The sequence below is a fragment of the Balaenoptera borealis genome (genome assembly GCF_965194805.1).
Source record: "Balaenoptera borealis genome assembly, chromosome: 16".
In the NCBI taxonomy this organism is placed as follows: Eukaryota; Metazoa; Chordata; class Mammalia; order Artiodactyla; family Balaenopteridae; genus Balaenoptera; species Balaenoptera borealis.
In genome coordinates, this window is record NC_138872.1 from 21,120,061 (window position 1) to 21,137,004 (window position 16,944).

A 16,944-nucleotide genomic window follows, 5' to 3' on the forward strand; every position below is an offset into this window, starting at 1 on the left:
ATAAATTCATGATTTTTAATATATATACAGATTGATACAGATATGTAAGTGGGATTATGTAGGGATTTAGTATTCATATATATTTCCTAAATCTGCCCACTGAGACTTATAGCAATGACACCTCAATAACAATGAGCACCCTAGCACCCAACTCTTGATTTTTAAACACCGTTCTCCAATAAAAGGAACCAGGGCTCCTTGGAGAAGTGGTTGATCCCAAGGCTAGTGCAGGAAAAACATAAGACAAGCCTGAAACAGATTGTGTTACTAGAAAGTAAGGAAGTGTTCAAAAAAAATGAATGGAGGCTTTTAGAAAGAACACAGGAGCCAAACTGAAAGAGCTCCTAAATGACCAAAGGTGGACCATTCTGACCAACAAAATAAATAATGGTAATATTGGATTTAAACCCATAGAACAAAATAAATATCCATGAATCCATACTGATACACATAAATAATTGAATAAATAAATAAATGAGGGAGAAAGGACAGTTCCTCCTTACAGAAGATTCCATTTAATAAATGTAAAAGGAAATAGGAATAGAGAAAATCAATCATTAGGGAAACACCTGAGTAACTGCTGCAGACAAGACCTACTGAGGGATGCTAAAATTAGTAGGTGATAGTTTGAAAAGCAGATTATTTGCAGTCTAAAAATATCTCCTCCAAGATATTTATCAACTACAAAGGGAAAGACAGTAACTTTACAGATGAAACCTGGCACCTTAACAAAGTGATCAAATTATCCTCACCAGTGGTAAGACCACCATGTCAACCCTCTTGATACGATGCACTAAGAAGGACACATCATTTCTATGGGATTCTTGCCAAAAATGCATGAGCTCATTCTAGTCATGAGAAAACGTCACACGAACCCAAACGGAGGGACATTCTATAAAATAAATGCCTGGTACTCTTCAAAAATGTCAAGGTCATAAAAGATGAAGAAAGAATGGGGAACTTTCATAGACTGGAGGAGACCAGGGAGAAGGATCCTGGATCTTCTGAGAAGTAACTTTGGTGGGGAAACTGATGAGCTTTAAATAAGATCTGTAGTCTGATTACTGGTATTGTTACTGTCCTGCTTTCGATTATTGTAGTAGGGGAAGCGGGGTAAGGGGTATACGGGAATTCTGTATTATTTTTGCAACTTTCCTGTTAGTCTAAAACTAGCTAAAAATAATAATTTAAAAAATGCCTGTAAGGAACAGAGTGTTTTAGATAATGTAGGTTTTTTTGCCATCAAAACTGTGAAATTTCTCTCTTGCACTGAATACATACACAAAATACTACCAACCACCCCAATCAACACAAATGCAGAAAGAGAACTACAAGAATAATGGCTAAGATTCACCGAGTACATCACTAAGTGCCAGGAACTGTCTGGTATGCATAACCCCATTTAATCCTCACAACAAATCCAATGCGGAAGGTAACAGCATCAGCAGCAATTTAGAGATAAGGAAACAAAGAAGTCATATGCTTTGTCCGAGGACACAGGTAAAAATCTAAGAGCTAGGATTCAAGCTCAGCAAACCAAAGCCATATAACCAGAACACAGTTCTACCATCCAAAATAAAACACACACACTGTTGTAGTCAATCTCTTAGTACTAGTGTTAAGGGAAAGAAAAGCAATTTGCATAATAATAAATCTGTCCATGAAGCCAGTCTCTCAATACACCTGGGATTTAGACTTCTGCCTGCTTATGGTTGCTTACAGGTGGAAATTTAAAGATGCTGCAAAAGCAGGTATAGTGTTGACATCAAGAGTCAGTGGATGTGGCTTCCCTGGTGGCACAGTGGTTAAGAACCTGCCTGCCAATGCAGGGGACAAGGGTTCGATCCCTGGTCCGGGAAGATCCCACATGCCACGGAGCAACTAAGCCCGTGTGCCACAACTACTGAGCCTGTGCTCTAGAGCCCATGAGCCACAACTACTGAACCTGTGTGCCACAACTACTGAAGCCTGCACGCCTAGAGCCCATGCTCTGCAACGAGAAAAGCCACCGCAATGAGACGGCTGCGCACCTCAACGAAGAGTAGCCCCCGCTCGCCGCAACTAGAGAAAGCCCACGCGCAGCAACGAAGACCCAACACAGCCAAAAATAAATTAATTAAATTAATTTTTTTTAAAAAAAAGTAATTGTGATGGTTGCACAAATCTGTGACCATACTAAAAACCAATGATGGGTGGTTTTAAAAAATATTTTAAAAAAGGAGGCAGTGGATGTCACAGAGGGAGGTTATTGAATTCCATCTCAGTTCCCTCCACTCTTTTTAAGGGTTACCAAATCTGGTCTTCTTGTTAGAGTGGGATTAGGAAGAACTCCACCCACTAGAAAATGGTACTAATAAAAATTGTTATAAAGAGCTTGTTTTCACAGTCCATTGTTTTGACAGAGCTCTAGGCAAAAATATCACCTAACTTCCACATATAGTTTGTGAAATTTCAAAACAGTTTGTTGACAAAAACCTGCTCATATTCTTGCCATGACCTTTAGTTCCTCAGCCTTTCCAGTTTTCCTAGGCCGTAACTCATATTTAGCTCCACAAGAAGCTGGAAACTGTGACTGTCTCAGAGAAGTGGAACTGAGTGGTAAGGAAGAGAAATAATCCTACCACGGGAGGGAGAGCAGATATTTGGGCCAATAACATAATCTATTTTCACCAGCAAAGCTTAGGAGATTCACTTTTTACCACTTATTCCTTTGTGCTTTTTACATTTTGTACCATGAATGTATTTCCTATTCAAAAAACACAATGCTTATTTTTAAAATACAGTTCCTTAAAAATAATTAGGGGCTTCCCTGGTGGCGCAGTGGTTGAGAATCTGCCTGCCAATGCAGGGGACACGGGCTCGAGCCCTGGTCTGGGAAGATCCCACATGCCGCGGAGCAACTAGGCCCGTGAGCCACAGCTGCTGAGCCTGCACGTCTGGAGCCTGTGCTCCGCAACAAGAGAGGCCGCATTAGTGAGAGGCCCGCGCACCGCGAGGAAGAGTGGCCCCCGCTTGCCACAACTAGAGAAAGTCCTTGCACAGAAACGAAGACCCAACACAGCCATAAATAAATAAATAAATAAAAATTTTAAAAATAATACAATAAAATAATTAAATTCAGGGACTTCCCTGGTGGCGCAGTGATTAAGAATCCGCCTGCCAATACAGGGGACACGGGTTCGAGCCCTGGTCCGGGAAGATCCCACGTGCCGCGGAGCCACTAAGCCCATGTGCCACAACTACTTTGCCTGCGCTCTAGAGCCTGCGAGCCACAACTACTGAAGCCCTCACGTCTGGAGCCTGTGCTCCGCAACAAGAGAAGCCACAGCAATGAGAAGCCCGCGCACCACAACGAAGAGTAGCCCCCGCTCGCCGCGACTAGAGAAAGCCCGCGTGCAGCAGTGACCAACACAGCCAAAAATAAATAAATAAATAAAATTAATTTTTTTTAAAAATCTATATTAAAAAAGGAAAGAAAAACCTGCAAGGACTCTTATCCCTGACCACTTAAATACCATTCTTCACCCTCCAAGTCGAAGCTCTTAAGACACACTTTGACTTCACCCTATCTTTCCACTCTTGACCTTACCGGTCCACTCTGTTGAGCCCCAAGCACTTCTCCATCCTAATATCTCTAACCACAATATTCACTGGATGAGGACATCTTCCCAGCCAACTCCCACTGATCATTCAAGGTCTATTTCTTTGTCTTTTTTTTCCTTTTTTTAATATTTTTTTCCCCAATTTCAAATGTCATTTCTTTTATGAGGTCTTTCCTGATCCTTCTTTCCACTTCTATCCACACCAGATAAAATTTCGTCCTGTAAGAGAGGTTTCTTCCATAGCACTGCATAATTCTATAACAGTCAATCTTTATTCACAACTACAGCGGCATCCATCCTACACCACCTCTTCAACTGCAATTATTGGAGGACAAAAACTATGCATTACACCTCTTCAAATGAGTTCCCATTGTTCCTTTCAGAGTATGGCTATTCTATTATTATGTTAGAATTATAATAAATTGAAGATGACCATTACTTCTTCTAATCAAAGAAATTAAAAGTTTAATAAAAGTTCAAAAGTTTAATAAAAAACATCTAGTTGGGTTGACTATTTCCTCTCTGAGAGAAGATCTTAAAAATGCAAAAAAATGGTAGAGTTCTCAAGTTACAAAATCCTTCCAATCAAATCTAAGTACAAAGACACATTTAAATGTACTCACTTGTGGAATCTGCGTGCTTTTCCCACATCCTGTTTCTCCAACAATCACCACTGTTTGATAGTTTTCTATCAAGTACAATATATGATTCCTAAGCTGAAAAAATATAACCAAACATTGTAAATAGACATACATTTTCTCAAAAGACCTAAACAAAGATATTTAAACATTATGAAATGAGCTGTTTGCCAAAGGGAAGGAAATTTTAAAAAGAACTGTCAAAATACATTTCTAATATACATCAAAATATATTGCAGGTACTGTTGGTATCAGTACAAGGTGATAAAACTGCAACTGAGTGTAATAACTTATCAAAATATATAACGCACATACCCTTTGATTCAAGATTTCCACTTATAAGAAGTTATACTACAGACATCCTAATACATGTGAACAAAGATGTATGTACAGGCATACTCATTGCAGTATTGTTTATAAGAGCCAAAAATTCAAACAGCCTAAATGTTCATCAACAGGGGAGTGGTTACACAGCTGTGAAACACTTCAATAATGGAATAATACACAGTTGTTAAAAAGAACAAATGTCTATTTGTACTGATGTGGAATGGTCAATGAGGTCTGCTATGGTAAGAAAGCAAAGTGCAGGATAGTGTGAATGATACACTACTACTTGTGTTTTTAAAGAAAGGGTAGGGACTTGCCTCGTGGTGCAATGGTTAAGAATCCGCCTACTGGTTCAGGGGACGCGGGTTCAAGCCCTGGTCCGGGAAGATCCCACATGCCGCAGGGCAAATGGGCCCGTGTGCCACAACTACTGAGCCTGCGCTCTAGAGCCTGCAAGCCACAACTACTGAGCCCGCATACCACAGCTACTGAAGCCTGCCTGCCTGGAGCCCGTGCTCCGCAAGAAGAGAAGCCACCACAATGAGAAGCCTGCGCACCGCAATGAAGAGTAGCCTCTGCTCGCCACAACTAGAAAAAGCCCACACGCAGCAACAAAGACCCAATGCAACCAAAAATAAATAAATTAAAATTTAAAAAAAGAGAAAGGGTAAATACATATATCCTTCTTTATGTATAAGCTACTTTGAGGAAAAACAAAACAAGAAACTGGTAACTATACTGTCTCCAGTGAGCAGAAGAAAGTGGCCGGGGAGCAGGGGTGTGAAGGAGACCTCTGAATTTTGTTCAACATGCATGTATTACTTAATTTAATTTTTTTTCATTTATTAACTTGTGAAAACAAACAAACAAAAAGAATATGCTTTCATCTCTACCTCTATGGCCAAGTTCACAATAAAGCAACCATAGGTTACATCTATATTTCAACTGGGCCTTCCTTAACCCATTCAGTAGGAGCAGAAACACTGATTTGGCCACTGAAAAGTCACAGATAATTCCAAGATCCCATGTACTTAGCTTCAGAATGTATTTCTGTACCCACATTTGATTACAGACACACCCGACGATCTGGAAAGTCATAAAGATAGTCCATAAATTCCTGGTTTGGAATGAAGTAAAAACCTGCCAAATTCTCCCACTCTGATCACTGCTCAGCTCATCCGACTCCACACCAACAATGTGTTTGGTGAAGACTGGGAGAGACAGGATGCTGCCTTCCCAGCTAAATAAGGTATTGACTGTTTGGGGTTTTGAATTTAGCATTATTTAGGGTCTAAATATGTAGTTCTCAAATCTTAGTGTAAAAATCTTTTAGGATATTTGTTAAAAACGAAGATTCCTAGCCCTACCCTCAGGGTTTTTGATTCAGTAGGGCTAGGGTGAAGCCCAGGAATCTGCATTTCTACAAACACCCAAAGGAGATTCTGCTGCAGGTACTCTGGGACTTGTCTAGATGCTTTCCTGTCGATTGCTTGGACTCTGTGCTTTCTCTTGTTTTGGGCAGGGAAAGGGGAAAGGTTTGGGCTCTTCACAGGTATTTTGTAAATGATATTTTGTAAATCCATCTGCTGGATGGATGGTTGAATGGATGGATGGATGGGTGGGTGTTCAGGGAAAACTTGAAAGAAAATTTGAATACAGAGACACACATGGTATTCCAGGAAAGGGAAATGACATAAGTAAAGGAAAGAAGATGGAATAGGCAAACTATATGAACTCTATTCGAGGTGTGCTAGAAAATGCTCACGAAAGGCTCCAGGTTTGACTTGGAAATGAATTACAATAGGTGTAGTTAGGGCCGCACTGTGAAAGCCTTGAACGTAGAGCTAGCATCTGGACTTTAGCCAGGAGGCAGTCCATGCTATAAGTGTTCTGAGAAAATTGGGCAGCAATATACAAGATTGATTTAAGCATGAAGAAACTGAAGGCATTAACTCATACTTCATGTGCTAAATACAAAGCATTGCAAATGGAGTCTGACGTGTGACATTCAAGAGAGAGATGACAAAGCTATTTCCAGTTTGGAGACTGGGAGAATGACGGTACCCCCGACAGGCACAGGCAGGGAAATCAAGGAGAGCTGGTGCAGAGGACCAGACTGAGCTTCAGCGAGGTTGAGTTTAAGGAAGTAAGAGGACAACCTTGCACAGCACTGTTCAGGGCCCAAAGAGAACGCCGGCCTACAGGAGGTAGCCAAGGGGAAGGCATACCCCTTGAAATGGCATTGGGGTAAAGAGGGGTGAGCCTTTGATTTACTGCTGCTTTAGTTTCAACTTCTATTTTTAAAGCTATTTTCACTGGGACTTCCCTGGCGGTCCAGTGGTCAAGACTTCGCCTTCCGATGCAGGGGGTGCAGGTTCGATCCCTGGTCGGGGAGCTAAGATCCCACATGCCTCAAAACATAAAACAGAAGCAATATTGTAACAAATTCAATAAAGACTTTAAGAATGGTCCACATCAAATAAAATCTTTAAAAAAATTTTAAAAAGGAATTTTCACTTTTAGTTTTAATGGGGGCAGCGGTGGTGAATGGGTAACTTTTTATCCTTTTGGTCTCCTAGCTTTATCTTTAACATTTTATGAGATTGTAACTATGCTTAAGCTCTGCTTTGATTTTTATCAGTAACTTATACCCTTTTTCTTACCATTTTCATTTCAATATGTTATTAATACCTTCTTGCTTTCTTTTTTTTAATGTTATTTCATTTATTATAAGTACAGCTGGAGGATGAAGAAGAGTCAAGAAAATTAAATACTCAGTAAACAATAATCATCCTTGTACTTCAACGTTTACTACATGTCAGGTATCTTACTAAATGCTCTATGTGGATTATCTCATCTGGTCCTCGTAACAATCCTATGAGGAAGGTACCACTAGTCCCATATGACAGATAAGTAAACAGAAGCTCAGGCAGTGAGCAAGGCCACACAGCACACAAATGATGAAGCCTGGGTTTGAACTCTGAAGTCTAGCTCGAGTCCAGACACTTCATCACAGCTCAAACTGTGTCCCTCAATGGTGAACCTATGATCTTATCTCCTGAGGGTCAAACTGGTTTACATTCACACGTAATGGATGAGGTTAATCTCCTGCAGAAGAAACCCAGCATCTATCAGTACAGGAGTAACTAAAACGTTTGGGGTCACAGAAAAGTCTGATCGAGATGACTTGGCGAAATTCAGAAGGCGGCTGTTTCATATCCATTTGGAGAAAGAACGTATTAATAGAAGAGGCATTATTAGCACAGTCTAGACAAAAAAACTCCCTAAGTGCAAGGACTCGGGCAGCTTTCACCCAACACTGTCCGGAAGAAAGAGAGACACAGGTGCTGGTGGCCCCACTTACTCGGGTCATTCCAGAGATATCATACAAGGCAGGGACAGTTCATCAACCTTCATCAGAGGCTACAGGAAATAAATATCCTTCAACTACATCTAAACCGTCCTTGGCTCTGAGCCCACTTCCTAATTACAATTTGGCTTCCCATGTGGACTTGGCAACGGGGAGAAAAGTGTGTCCATGGACTGTATTATCTGTACTGGAGAACCACGGCTCACTGTAAACAAATATACTCTTAATTCTAGTTTATACTTTGGTCTCTTATGAGTATATGTCCATTTCATGAGATTAATAAAATCACGTGTCTGGATGTGCACATGGTATGTAATAACCATACCAAAATCCCATCACTATCTCAGTGGGAGTTAATCTCTTCAACAGAAACAACCTCGTATTTCTAATTAATCTTGGGTAAAGAAATATGCCTTTAAAAAGAAAGCTAAAATTGGCCACATGTTGGTAATTTGTTGAAGATGGATGCATAAGAGTTCGCTGTGCTGTTTTCTCTACTTTTCTGTATGTTTGAACTTGTCCATAACTGAAAGCAAAGAGGGGGAAAAAAGAATGTCATTTCATTTCTTCCAGTTTTTCCAATATGTTAGATCTAACCAAAAAAAACTGTAAGGACTTTCCAGACTTACAAAGTTAACTAACACACACATATTTTGAACAGACGATCCCTTCAGATAAGGGTATCTCTGAGCTCGCTGCATTCTAAAGGATCATTAAGAGTAAGAGGAGATTATTCACTTCAGTGCCAAGTATAAAGCTACTGCCGGGCACTTCCCTGCTGGTGCAGTGGTTGAGAATCTGCCTGCCAATGCAGGGGACACGGATTCGATCCCTGGTCCGGGAAGATCCCACATGCCATGGGGCAACTAAGCCCGTGCACCACAACTACTGAGCCTGTGCGCCTAGAGCCCATGCTCCACAACAAGAGAAGCCACCGCAATGAGAAGCCCGCGCGCCGCAATGAAGAGTAGCCCCCGCTCACCACAACTAGAGAAAGCCAGAGCACAGCAACGAAGACCCAACCCCGCCAAAAAAATAATTAATTTAAAAAAAAAAAAAAGCTACTGCAGGCTGCTTCAGGCCGATGACTGAACATACTTATTTAATGTACCTTGAACACCGGCAGCTTCTGCCTCTGCTGCTCTATAGAAAGGGCGGCATAAGGATTGTAAACAACAGTCGTTGCAGAGTTTTCAGCTAGACTTTGTCTCTCTTCAGAGATGCTGACACCCGGTCCCTCTGTACCTGCAACAGAAATGTTTTTTTCAGATTCTCTGGTATAAGGAACAGAAAAATTGTGTGAAAGTTACAAATTCAAAGATGAAGATATACAACAGAAGCACTGCATTTTAATCTCAAACTACCAAAAGGTATTAAACTGTAATTTCAGGAAAGCATCTAGAAAGGCGCCTACGAGACTACAGAAGAGCCTCACTGCGGTGTCAAGAACAAAGGAGATGGCACACCTATTGGGCTCCAAACTGGCCACACGCAACTGTACATTACAGAGGACAATGTATTGAGTTCTGGCCACCATGCTGCTATTATTACCAAACTCTTAATAGAAGTGGCAGAAACCTAGTGGGAATTAGCTGAGGCAAACGATGAATCCTATCACCGTAGGATGGCAGCAAGGTTCAGGGTCAACAGGCACCGACCGGGGACTCAAATGCTGCCTGGCCTTTTTCCTTCTCTCTCTGTCCCTCTTGACAAGCTCCTTTCAGTCCCTGGGGCTGGCTTCTCTACAGGAGCTGGAATTAAGGCTGCTTCCAGGGTCAGAGCTCAGGCTCACAGTTTCTCCACCAATCACTCACTCACTCACCCAGCAAGGATGGACGTTCCAGAGATACAGCAGTGAACACTACAGATGCCGGTCTTACCCTGGTGCAGCTTACTTGCTTCTCTTATTCTTCCTCCCAAAGGAACATAACTTAGTGCATAAAGTGGTAATGAAGAAAGACCCAGTGAGGGGAACCGGGAGTCCCAGGTGTGTGTTGTCTGTTTGGGAGATGAGGAAGGCTCTTTTTCCCCCAGCTTAGGGCCGCTGCCCAGCCTGATCCAATCAACCACGGCCCTGGACTGGGGTACAATAAGTGGCAGCGCCTATCTGAATCACAGAATTGCAGTGGTTGGTTGGGAAGTGCTGGGCCAAGAAGCCACCGTGCTGAGCAGATTAAACACCAGATACCCACCGTGGCTTCTTGGTAAAAACAATGAAAAACTGGGCCTCAGGGTGGTGAAGAATAGGGAAGCCATATCCCCCCATGAAAAGTTGTTCAACGTACAACTTTTAGCCTGAAAAGGAAAATGCCTTAGGAGGAACATGGGTTCAATTTTTATCATCAGCCTCTGTAACTTTTCACACCAAATTGTTCGTGCAGCCCAAGACAGAACTCAGAGTAATAAGTAAATGATACAGGGTTCAGAATTCAACTCAACATAAGGAAGTTATCTCTAAAAGTTAGACTTGTTCAGTACAGGGGTATGCCACCTTTGTGACTCAATAACCACCCCCGCCAGAAGTTCACAGCCCTCTGTTAGGGGTGCTACAGGGATAATTACCCAATACTATCACCTCCCAGGTTTTCTGAACTCAGAATCTGTGATGCTACGTGAAAGTACAGAGGCTTTGTGATAAGAATATTTAGCCCAGTGATTTATTTTTACATTTTTGAGGGGTCCCAGATCCCTTCGACAATCTAATAAAGGCTATGAACTCCATCTCCTGAAAAACACACCAGAATGTAATTTATCAGAACACAAAATGCTGGAGGTCCAGAAACCCCCTAGAGCTAAATTTAGAATCACTGCTGTAGATCTCTGATCCCTTTTCCTTTCATTTCTAGGAACATAGTTGTGTTCCGGAGGTCCAAGGTTGCCAAAAATCAGGTAAGTGGGGCACTGCTGTATTGTTTTGCCAAAATGTTGACCTTCCTTTCAACAAGCTAAAAGATAGAACAGGACCTGGAATAAAGCCTGTGCTCAAAGAGGTGAGTTTCCTTTCCTTTCTACCCTTATTATCACTACCTCTGATTAACTCCTTGTAATCTTCACCCAAGAAAACTAGCGCAAAGAAATAGCTTATCCTCATCAGCTCTGTTTTTGTCCTGAATTCCCTCCTTTTCCAAACATTCTAAACCTTTACAGCATGTCTAGAATCTTTTATTTTTTTTTTAATTTATATTTATTTTTGGCTGCGTTGGGTCTTCGCTGCTGCGCGCGGGCTTTCTCTAGTTGCGGCGAGCGGGGGCTACTCTTCATTGTGGTGTGCGGGCTTCAGTAGTTGTGGCTCACAGGCTCTAGAGCACAGGCGCAGTAGTTGTGGCACACGGGTTTAGTGGCTCCGTGGCATGTGGGATCTTCCCGGACCAGGGCTCGAACCCGTGTCACCTGCATTGGCAGATGGATTCTTAACCACTGCGCCACCAGGGAAGCCCCTACAGCATGTCTAGAATCTTTTAACATTGCTCCCGCAACGTCTCTTACTTCCTCCCACACCAAGGTTTAATCCATCCAGGTGTCTTCCTGACTACCCCAGCCCTCCTGTCTCTAACCTACAGCCAAGTTCACCTCAGTACATTCAGTTATGAGGTCTTTTACGAGAACAGCTACTGTCAGTCAATGAGGAGCATGTCTCCTCCATACAGAAGACTTCATTCAACCAAACCAGGCCTGCTTCCCCGCCATATATACGTCCCACGGGCCATGCTGGTTGCCTATGGTTTGTTTTTTCCCTTGGGAACATTCTCAGTGGTTAAGCAAGTAACAAATTTGTAATTCTTGTAAACCATTTCCCCATCTATCAAACAAGGCTGATAACAGCACCGCCCCCCACCAATCCAGCAGTCCCTCTAACCCAATTTTTCAGTTTGAGTGGTGACTCATTAATGGCTTAGGAAACTCATGTAGTGGGTCATGGCTAGCACTTTCTAAAGATGAGCTAGAAATAGAATAGAAAGTACCAGAGTGCACCCCAAGAAGCAATATTGTTTTTGTACAACTCTTTTTAGTTGTGTGTGTGTGTATGCACACACATGTGCATGCATGCTGAATCACAACACAGTACATTATGTGCACCCATGCTGGGTCACAACACATTTCTTACTGCATTATCAGGTCAAAAAATCTTCAAAGCTGTTGTTATAATGCGTTTGCCAGGCACGTTGTCAAACATTGATTTTATCATTAAATATTTGTTGAATGAAGGAAGGAAAAAGGCCAGGCCCTTCTGATCCACTTGTACTAGCAAATCAAGTCAAACTTTTTTCTACAAAAAACTCAGGCAGCTCATACAAAGATGTTAAGGCAGAGATCACAAACTGGTAGAGATCACAAACTAGTTACTCAAGGACCCCGAATATGCCACTGTTAAAATGTTTGAAATCATTCATTTAAAACATGTAAAAATTTCCCATTCTAATCTGGATATTGAGCCCGTATGACACCAACTGGGTGGAACCATGTACAGCTTCCTGCTTTAGATAGCATGTGTACGCTTCAGTGTAATCAATACTGTACACATATCAGTGTACACATGCTCTAGTTTGCCACAGTTCCCACCACTCCCTATTATTTCCACCCAGCACCGTCACTTATTTAGATTGTCCCAGGGCTTCCCTGGTGGCGCAGTGGTTGAGAATCTGCCTGCCAATGCAGGGGACATGGGTTCGATCCCTGATCCGGGAAGATCCCACATGCCGTGGAGCAACTAAGCCCGTGCGCTACAACTACTGAGCCTGCGCTCTAGGGCCCACGAGACACAGCTACTGAAGCCCGCACGCCTAGAGCCCGTGCTCCGCAACAAGAGAAGCCACCACAATGAGAACCCATGCACCGCAACGAAAAGTAGCCTCCGCTCGCCGCAACTAGAGAAAGCCCACACACAGCAACGAAGACCCAACGCAGCCAAAAATAAACAATAAAAAAAAATTTTTTTTTAAAGATATTGTTACTGCTTAATAAGATGACGTAAGTAAAAGTGACCAGCACAAGGGGCCCAGTAAGTGTGCACTAAATCCATTCCCATCTCAGTGAATGACAACAGTTTACCTAGAACAGTGGTTCCCAAACTTTGATGCACACTTGAATTACCTGGGGATCTTTAAAAAATACTGACGCCTGGTTCCTAGCCCCTCCGGACTTCTGATTTATTACCATAGGGTATGACTGAACAGCAGGAGTTTTAAAAGCTTCCCAAGTGATTCAACTATACAGCAAAATTTGAGAACCACTTACCAAGATAGTCACTGAACCCAGAAATCTGAGTCATTACCGACTTTACCTTCCCCTACATCTGCCTCTAAAATCTCTCCCATAAGGTCCCTCCCTACTGCTCACATGCAGAATTGAGGTTTTCAATATCCCTTCTCGCTTTTAGTAGCACCTTCTCTTAAGGGTGTCCCTGACTCTAATTTCCTCCCCCAAGCATTCTGCTCACCAAGGTCAGACTTATCTTCCGAAAATAAACCTCATTGTGTTACCTCCTGTTTAAAAACAGTGAAACCCAAATTCTTTAACTTGCATGGAGACTTCTCACGATGAGGCCCCTACTTACCTTTCTGGCTTCATCTCCTACTATGCCCCAAAATATACCCTGCCACTAAACACCATGCTACTCAATTATTTTGGTGTTTTGGACACTGCTGAGGTACCATCTAGCTTTGCCTCTGTTCATGCTACACCCTTTAGAGCTCCATTCTCCTACCTCTCTGCAGAACAAAGCCTCATTTGTGCTTCAACGTTCACCTCAAAAATATCACTGTCTTGATGAAGTATTTCTTTTTTTTTTTTTTTAACTGACTCTTTTGGTTTTTATTTATTTATTTATCTTTGGCTGTGTTGGGTCCTCGTTTCTGTGCGACGGCTTTCTCCAGTTGCGGCAAGTGGGGGCCCCTCTTCATCGCGGTGCGCGGGCCTCTCACTATCGCGGCCTCTCTTGTTGCGGAGCACAGGCTCCAGACGCGCAGGCTCAGTAGTTGTGGCTCACGGGCCCAGTTGCTCCGCGGCATGTGGGATCTTCCCAGACCAGGGCTCGAACCCGCGTCCCCTGCACCGGCGGGCAGACTCTCAACCACTGCGCCACCAGGGAAGCCCTTGATGAAGTATTTCTTATCCACACATTCAAACTTTTCCCCTCTTCTATACTTCCAAGTAATTATAGTAGTTAATATGTATCTAGTGCTAAGAGCTTGATGTGTATTCTCATTTAATCCTCAAAACAATCCTTTGGGTAGGTTTCATTCCCAATTTACAGATGGGGTAACCGTGATTTTCCCAAATCACCAAGTTAGTAAATGGTAGTCAGGATGGTCTCTACAGTCTGACCCTAGTAGAACTCATCTTCCTTACCACCGCCTTGTTCTGCCTCACTTTAAAATCTCTTAAAGAGGATATCCGACTTCATATTATAATTGCGAGAGAGAGAGAGTATAAATCTTGAGAGCAGAGCAGAGCCCTAGTCATCCGTATTTGTCTCCTAACCACAAGGCGAGGTGTTCAGTAAGTATAACTTCAGTGAATGAACTAAATAATGGAATAAAACTCTTAGAATAATCCCATGTTCTTTAACCAAAAGAGTAGCTGGTCTGATTTTCAACAATTCATTTAGGCCTTTATTGTACTTAACACTTTGACCTGTTATTAAAGGCTTGAATAAATAAAATAGAGGATATCTCATTACCTAATGGGATCTTAGCTTTGGCTGCAAATAAAACTCAGGATGGATAATTGGCTGATGACTTAAATGCTGAATCATAAAATTATCGTTAGGGGACAAGCTACAGATTTTAAAAAAAGAATTAACACAACCCTTGCTTAGGTTTATCTTCATCATCATTGATAGGCACGTTCAGAATTTCTGGGAACCACTCTAAAATACCCTTTAAAAGCTTCCCTTATATTACCTTCTCTGCCTTATTTCATTTTTGCTGCAATATACAATACTGTGCACATCCAGACCTGCGGAGGTGCAAGTGGTGGGAAAAAAACAAGCTGGTAACCCTTTAAGAAACTTTTGTTTTTCACAGGAAACTGATGGAAGAGGAGGAAGGGTCTGGCACGTAAACATTCAATAAAATCCTGACTAATGAGTAAATTCCAACAAAACAAGCAAATCATCTTGCGGCTGAGAATGGTGTTAGCCTGCAAGAGGGGGAGTGGGTGACAGCCAATAGGAAGGGGGGTGTTCACTTTCTGGCAGACACGTGGGGCGGACAGAAACCCAAAAACAGACTAAGATACTTTCCCTTTTAATGATCACTTCCTCTACATCAAACAATGCGTCGTGCTCGTTATTCCAGCCCACAGGATAGATGTTACTATTCTGCCCATCTCAGAGATAAAAGGACTAAGACTAAGAAGGGTTAAATGATTTGCCCAAAGGAACTCTGCTACTCTAAGGCAGAGCCGAGAATTCGAACCCAGGCAGTCTGATTTCCTAACATGAACTTCTAAACCCCGAGCAGCAGCCCCTGTCCGGCCCCAGCGTAGCCCCAGGGCGGTAACAGGACACGCGTGGGCGCTTTAGCGTTTTCCCATCGCAGGGGTTGGGCAAGACAGGCATCAGGAGTGAGGAAAACGAGGCCTGGGGTGGCTGAGAGACTGGAACGAGGTCACACGGTGAACTTCTGCCCCGGCTGGGGGCGGATCCCTGAATCCCTCGGGACCACTGTGGGCGCCTAAGCCGCGGAGCCCACCAGCTCGGAGGCAGCGGTGGCCAGCTCGCTGAGGTCAGGCCTGCGAGCAGGGCCGCAGGCGCCAGGACGCCGGCCGCGGGGCCAAGACCGAAGTCAAGCTGCCGCATCTGCCCAGCGTTCCGCCAAGGGCCTTACCGGGTCTCCAGAACTTCACCGGTACCACGGGCGCAGCCATGCTGAGGTGAAAGGTCCCGAGGAAGGCTCCACCCCTCCTTTGCGCACGAGGCCCCGAAGGGGCCGCGGGGCGTGGCCCGCGCGGAGCCCGGGCCCGGGAGGTTCCGTGGTGTTACGGCCACGCCCCCGTGACTACCGCCCCCTCCGAGCCACGTGACGTGCGTTTCAGCCCCGCCGCGGGGCCCATGTGACCCGCCCCGCCATATTGGAGAAAAGGGCGCGCTTCTCCGCCTCTTTAGCGTGAGGAAGCTGGGTTTTAAGTGGCCTCCCGAGGAGCGGGGCGTTCCTTGGGTGGTGGCCGCCCATCTCGGAAAGGGCGAGATTTGGGAAGGGACCGCTGGCACGAGAGTTTGTCGCCGCCTGCGTCACTCGGTGGGCAAGGAGGCAGTGTATCCCAAATTAATGTTACGTTACAAGCTATCACAGCTGTACTATTTCTTTTTTTTTTTGAAGAGTTGTCATTTGCAAGAGTAACTAAGGGAGTTCAGCACAGCCTTAAGGGGCAGAATTAGAACCAGAGGGTGGCAACATATTTTGGAGCTGCCTCCAGCAGTGAGTTTTCTAGCTCTGCAGGTGCGTGAGCATAGGCTGCAGACTACCTCTCAGGGCACTGGAGGCAGGATTCAAGCTATGTTTGCAGAGTTAGAATAAATGTTGTCATTTTCGAACTTGAGACACTTATATACTTACTAAATTTATTTTACTTATTTATTTATTTCTGGCTGCTTTGGGTCTTTGCTGTGCGCGGGCTTTCTCTAGTTGTGGCGAGCGGGGGCTACTCTTCGTTGAGGTACGCGGGCTTCTCATTGTGGTGGCTTCTCGTTGCGGAGCACGGGCTCTAGGTGCGCAGACTTAAGTAGTTGTGGCGCGCAGGCTCAGTAGTTGTGGCGCACGGGCTTAGCTGCTCCGCGGCACGTGGGATCTTCCCAGAGCAGGGCTCGAACCCGTGTTCCGTTCATTGGCAGCCGGATCCTTAACCACTGCGCCACCGGCGAAGCCCTGTACTATTTCTTTTAGTCTCCAGATTTTCAGATTGGAGGATAATAATAGTAACTACCCCTAGGGTTTTCTGGTTCAGTAGATATTGGGCGCCTACCGTGCGCCCAGGTACTGCAGTTTCAGCCTCTTCTTTCACGGAG

At 43.8% G+C, this 16,944-nt stretch overlaps 1 protein-coding gene across 2 annotated transcripts in view; it reads right to left on the minus strand.

Moving 5' to 3' along the window:
- Positions 1-16,692, minus strand: part of DHX35 (DEAH-box helicase 35) — a 72,716-nt gene extending 56,024 nt beyond the window's left edge. Inside the window, exons 1-3 of one of the 2 annotated variants that reach the window (XM_082361175.1) lie at positions 15,767-16,692; positions 9,049-9,182; positions 4,226-4,318 (exon numbers count right to left, since the gene is read on the minus strand). In XM_082361175.1, the coding sequence (XP_082217301.1) occupies positions 4,226-4,318; positions 9,049-9,182; positions 15,767-15,806 (267 nt within the window). In that variant the 5' untranslated portion in view covers positions 15,807-16,692. The remainder of the gene's footprint in view (positions 1-4,225; positions 4,319-9,048; positions 9,183-15,766) is intronic. The other variant, XM_082361174.1, reaches the window with a different exon arrangement.
- Between the last annotated feature and the right edge of the window lie 252 nt (positions 16,693-16,944).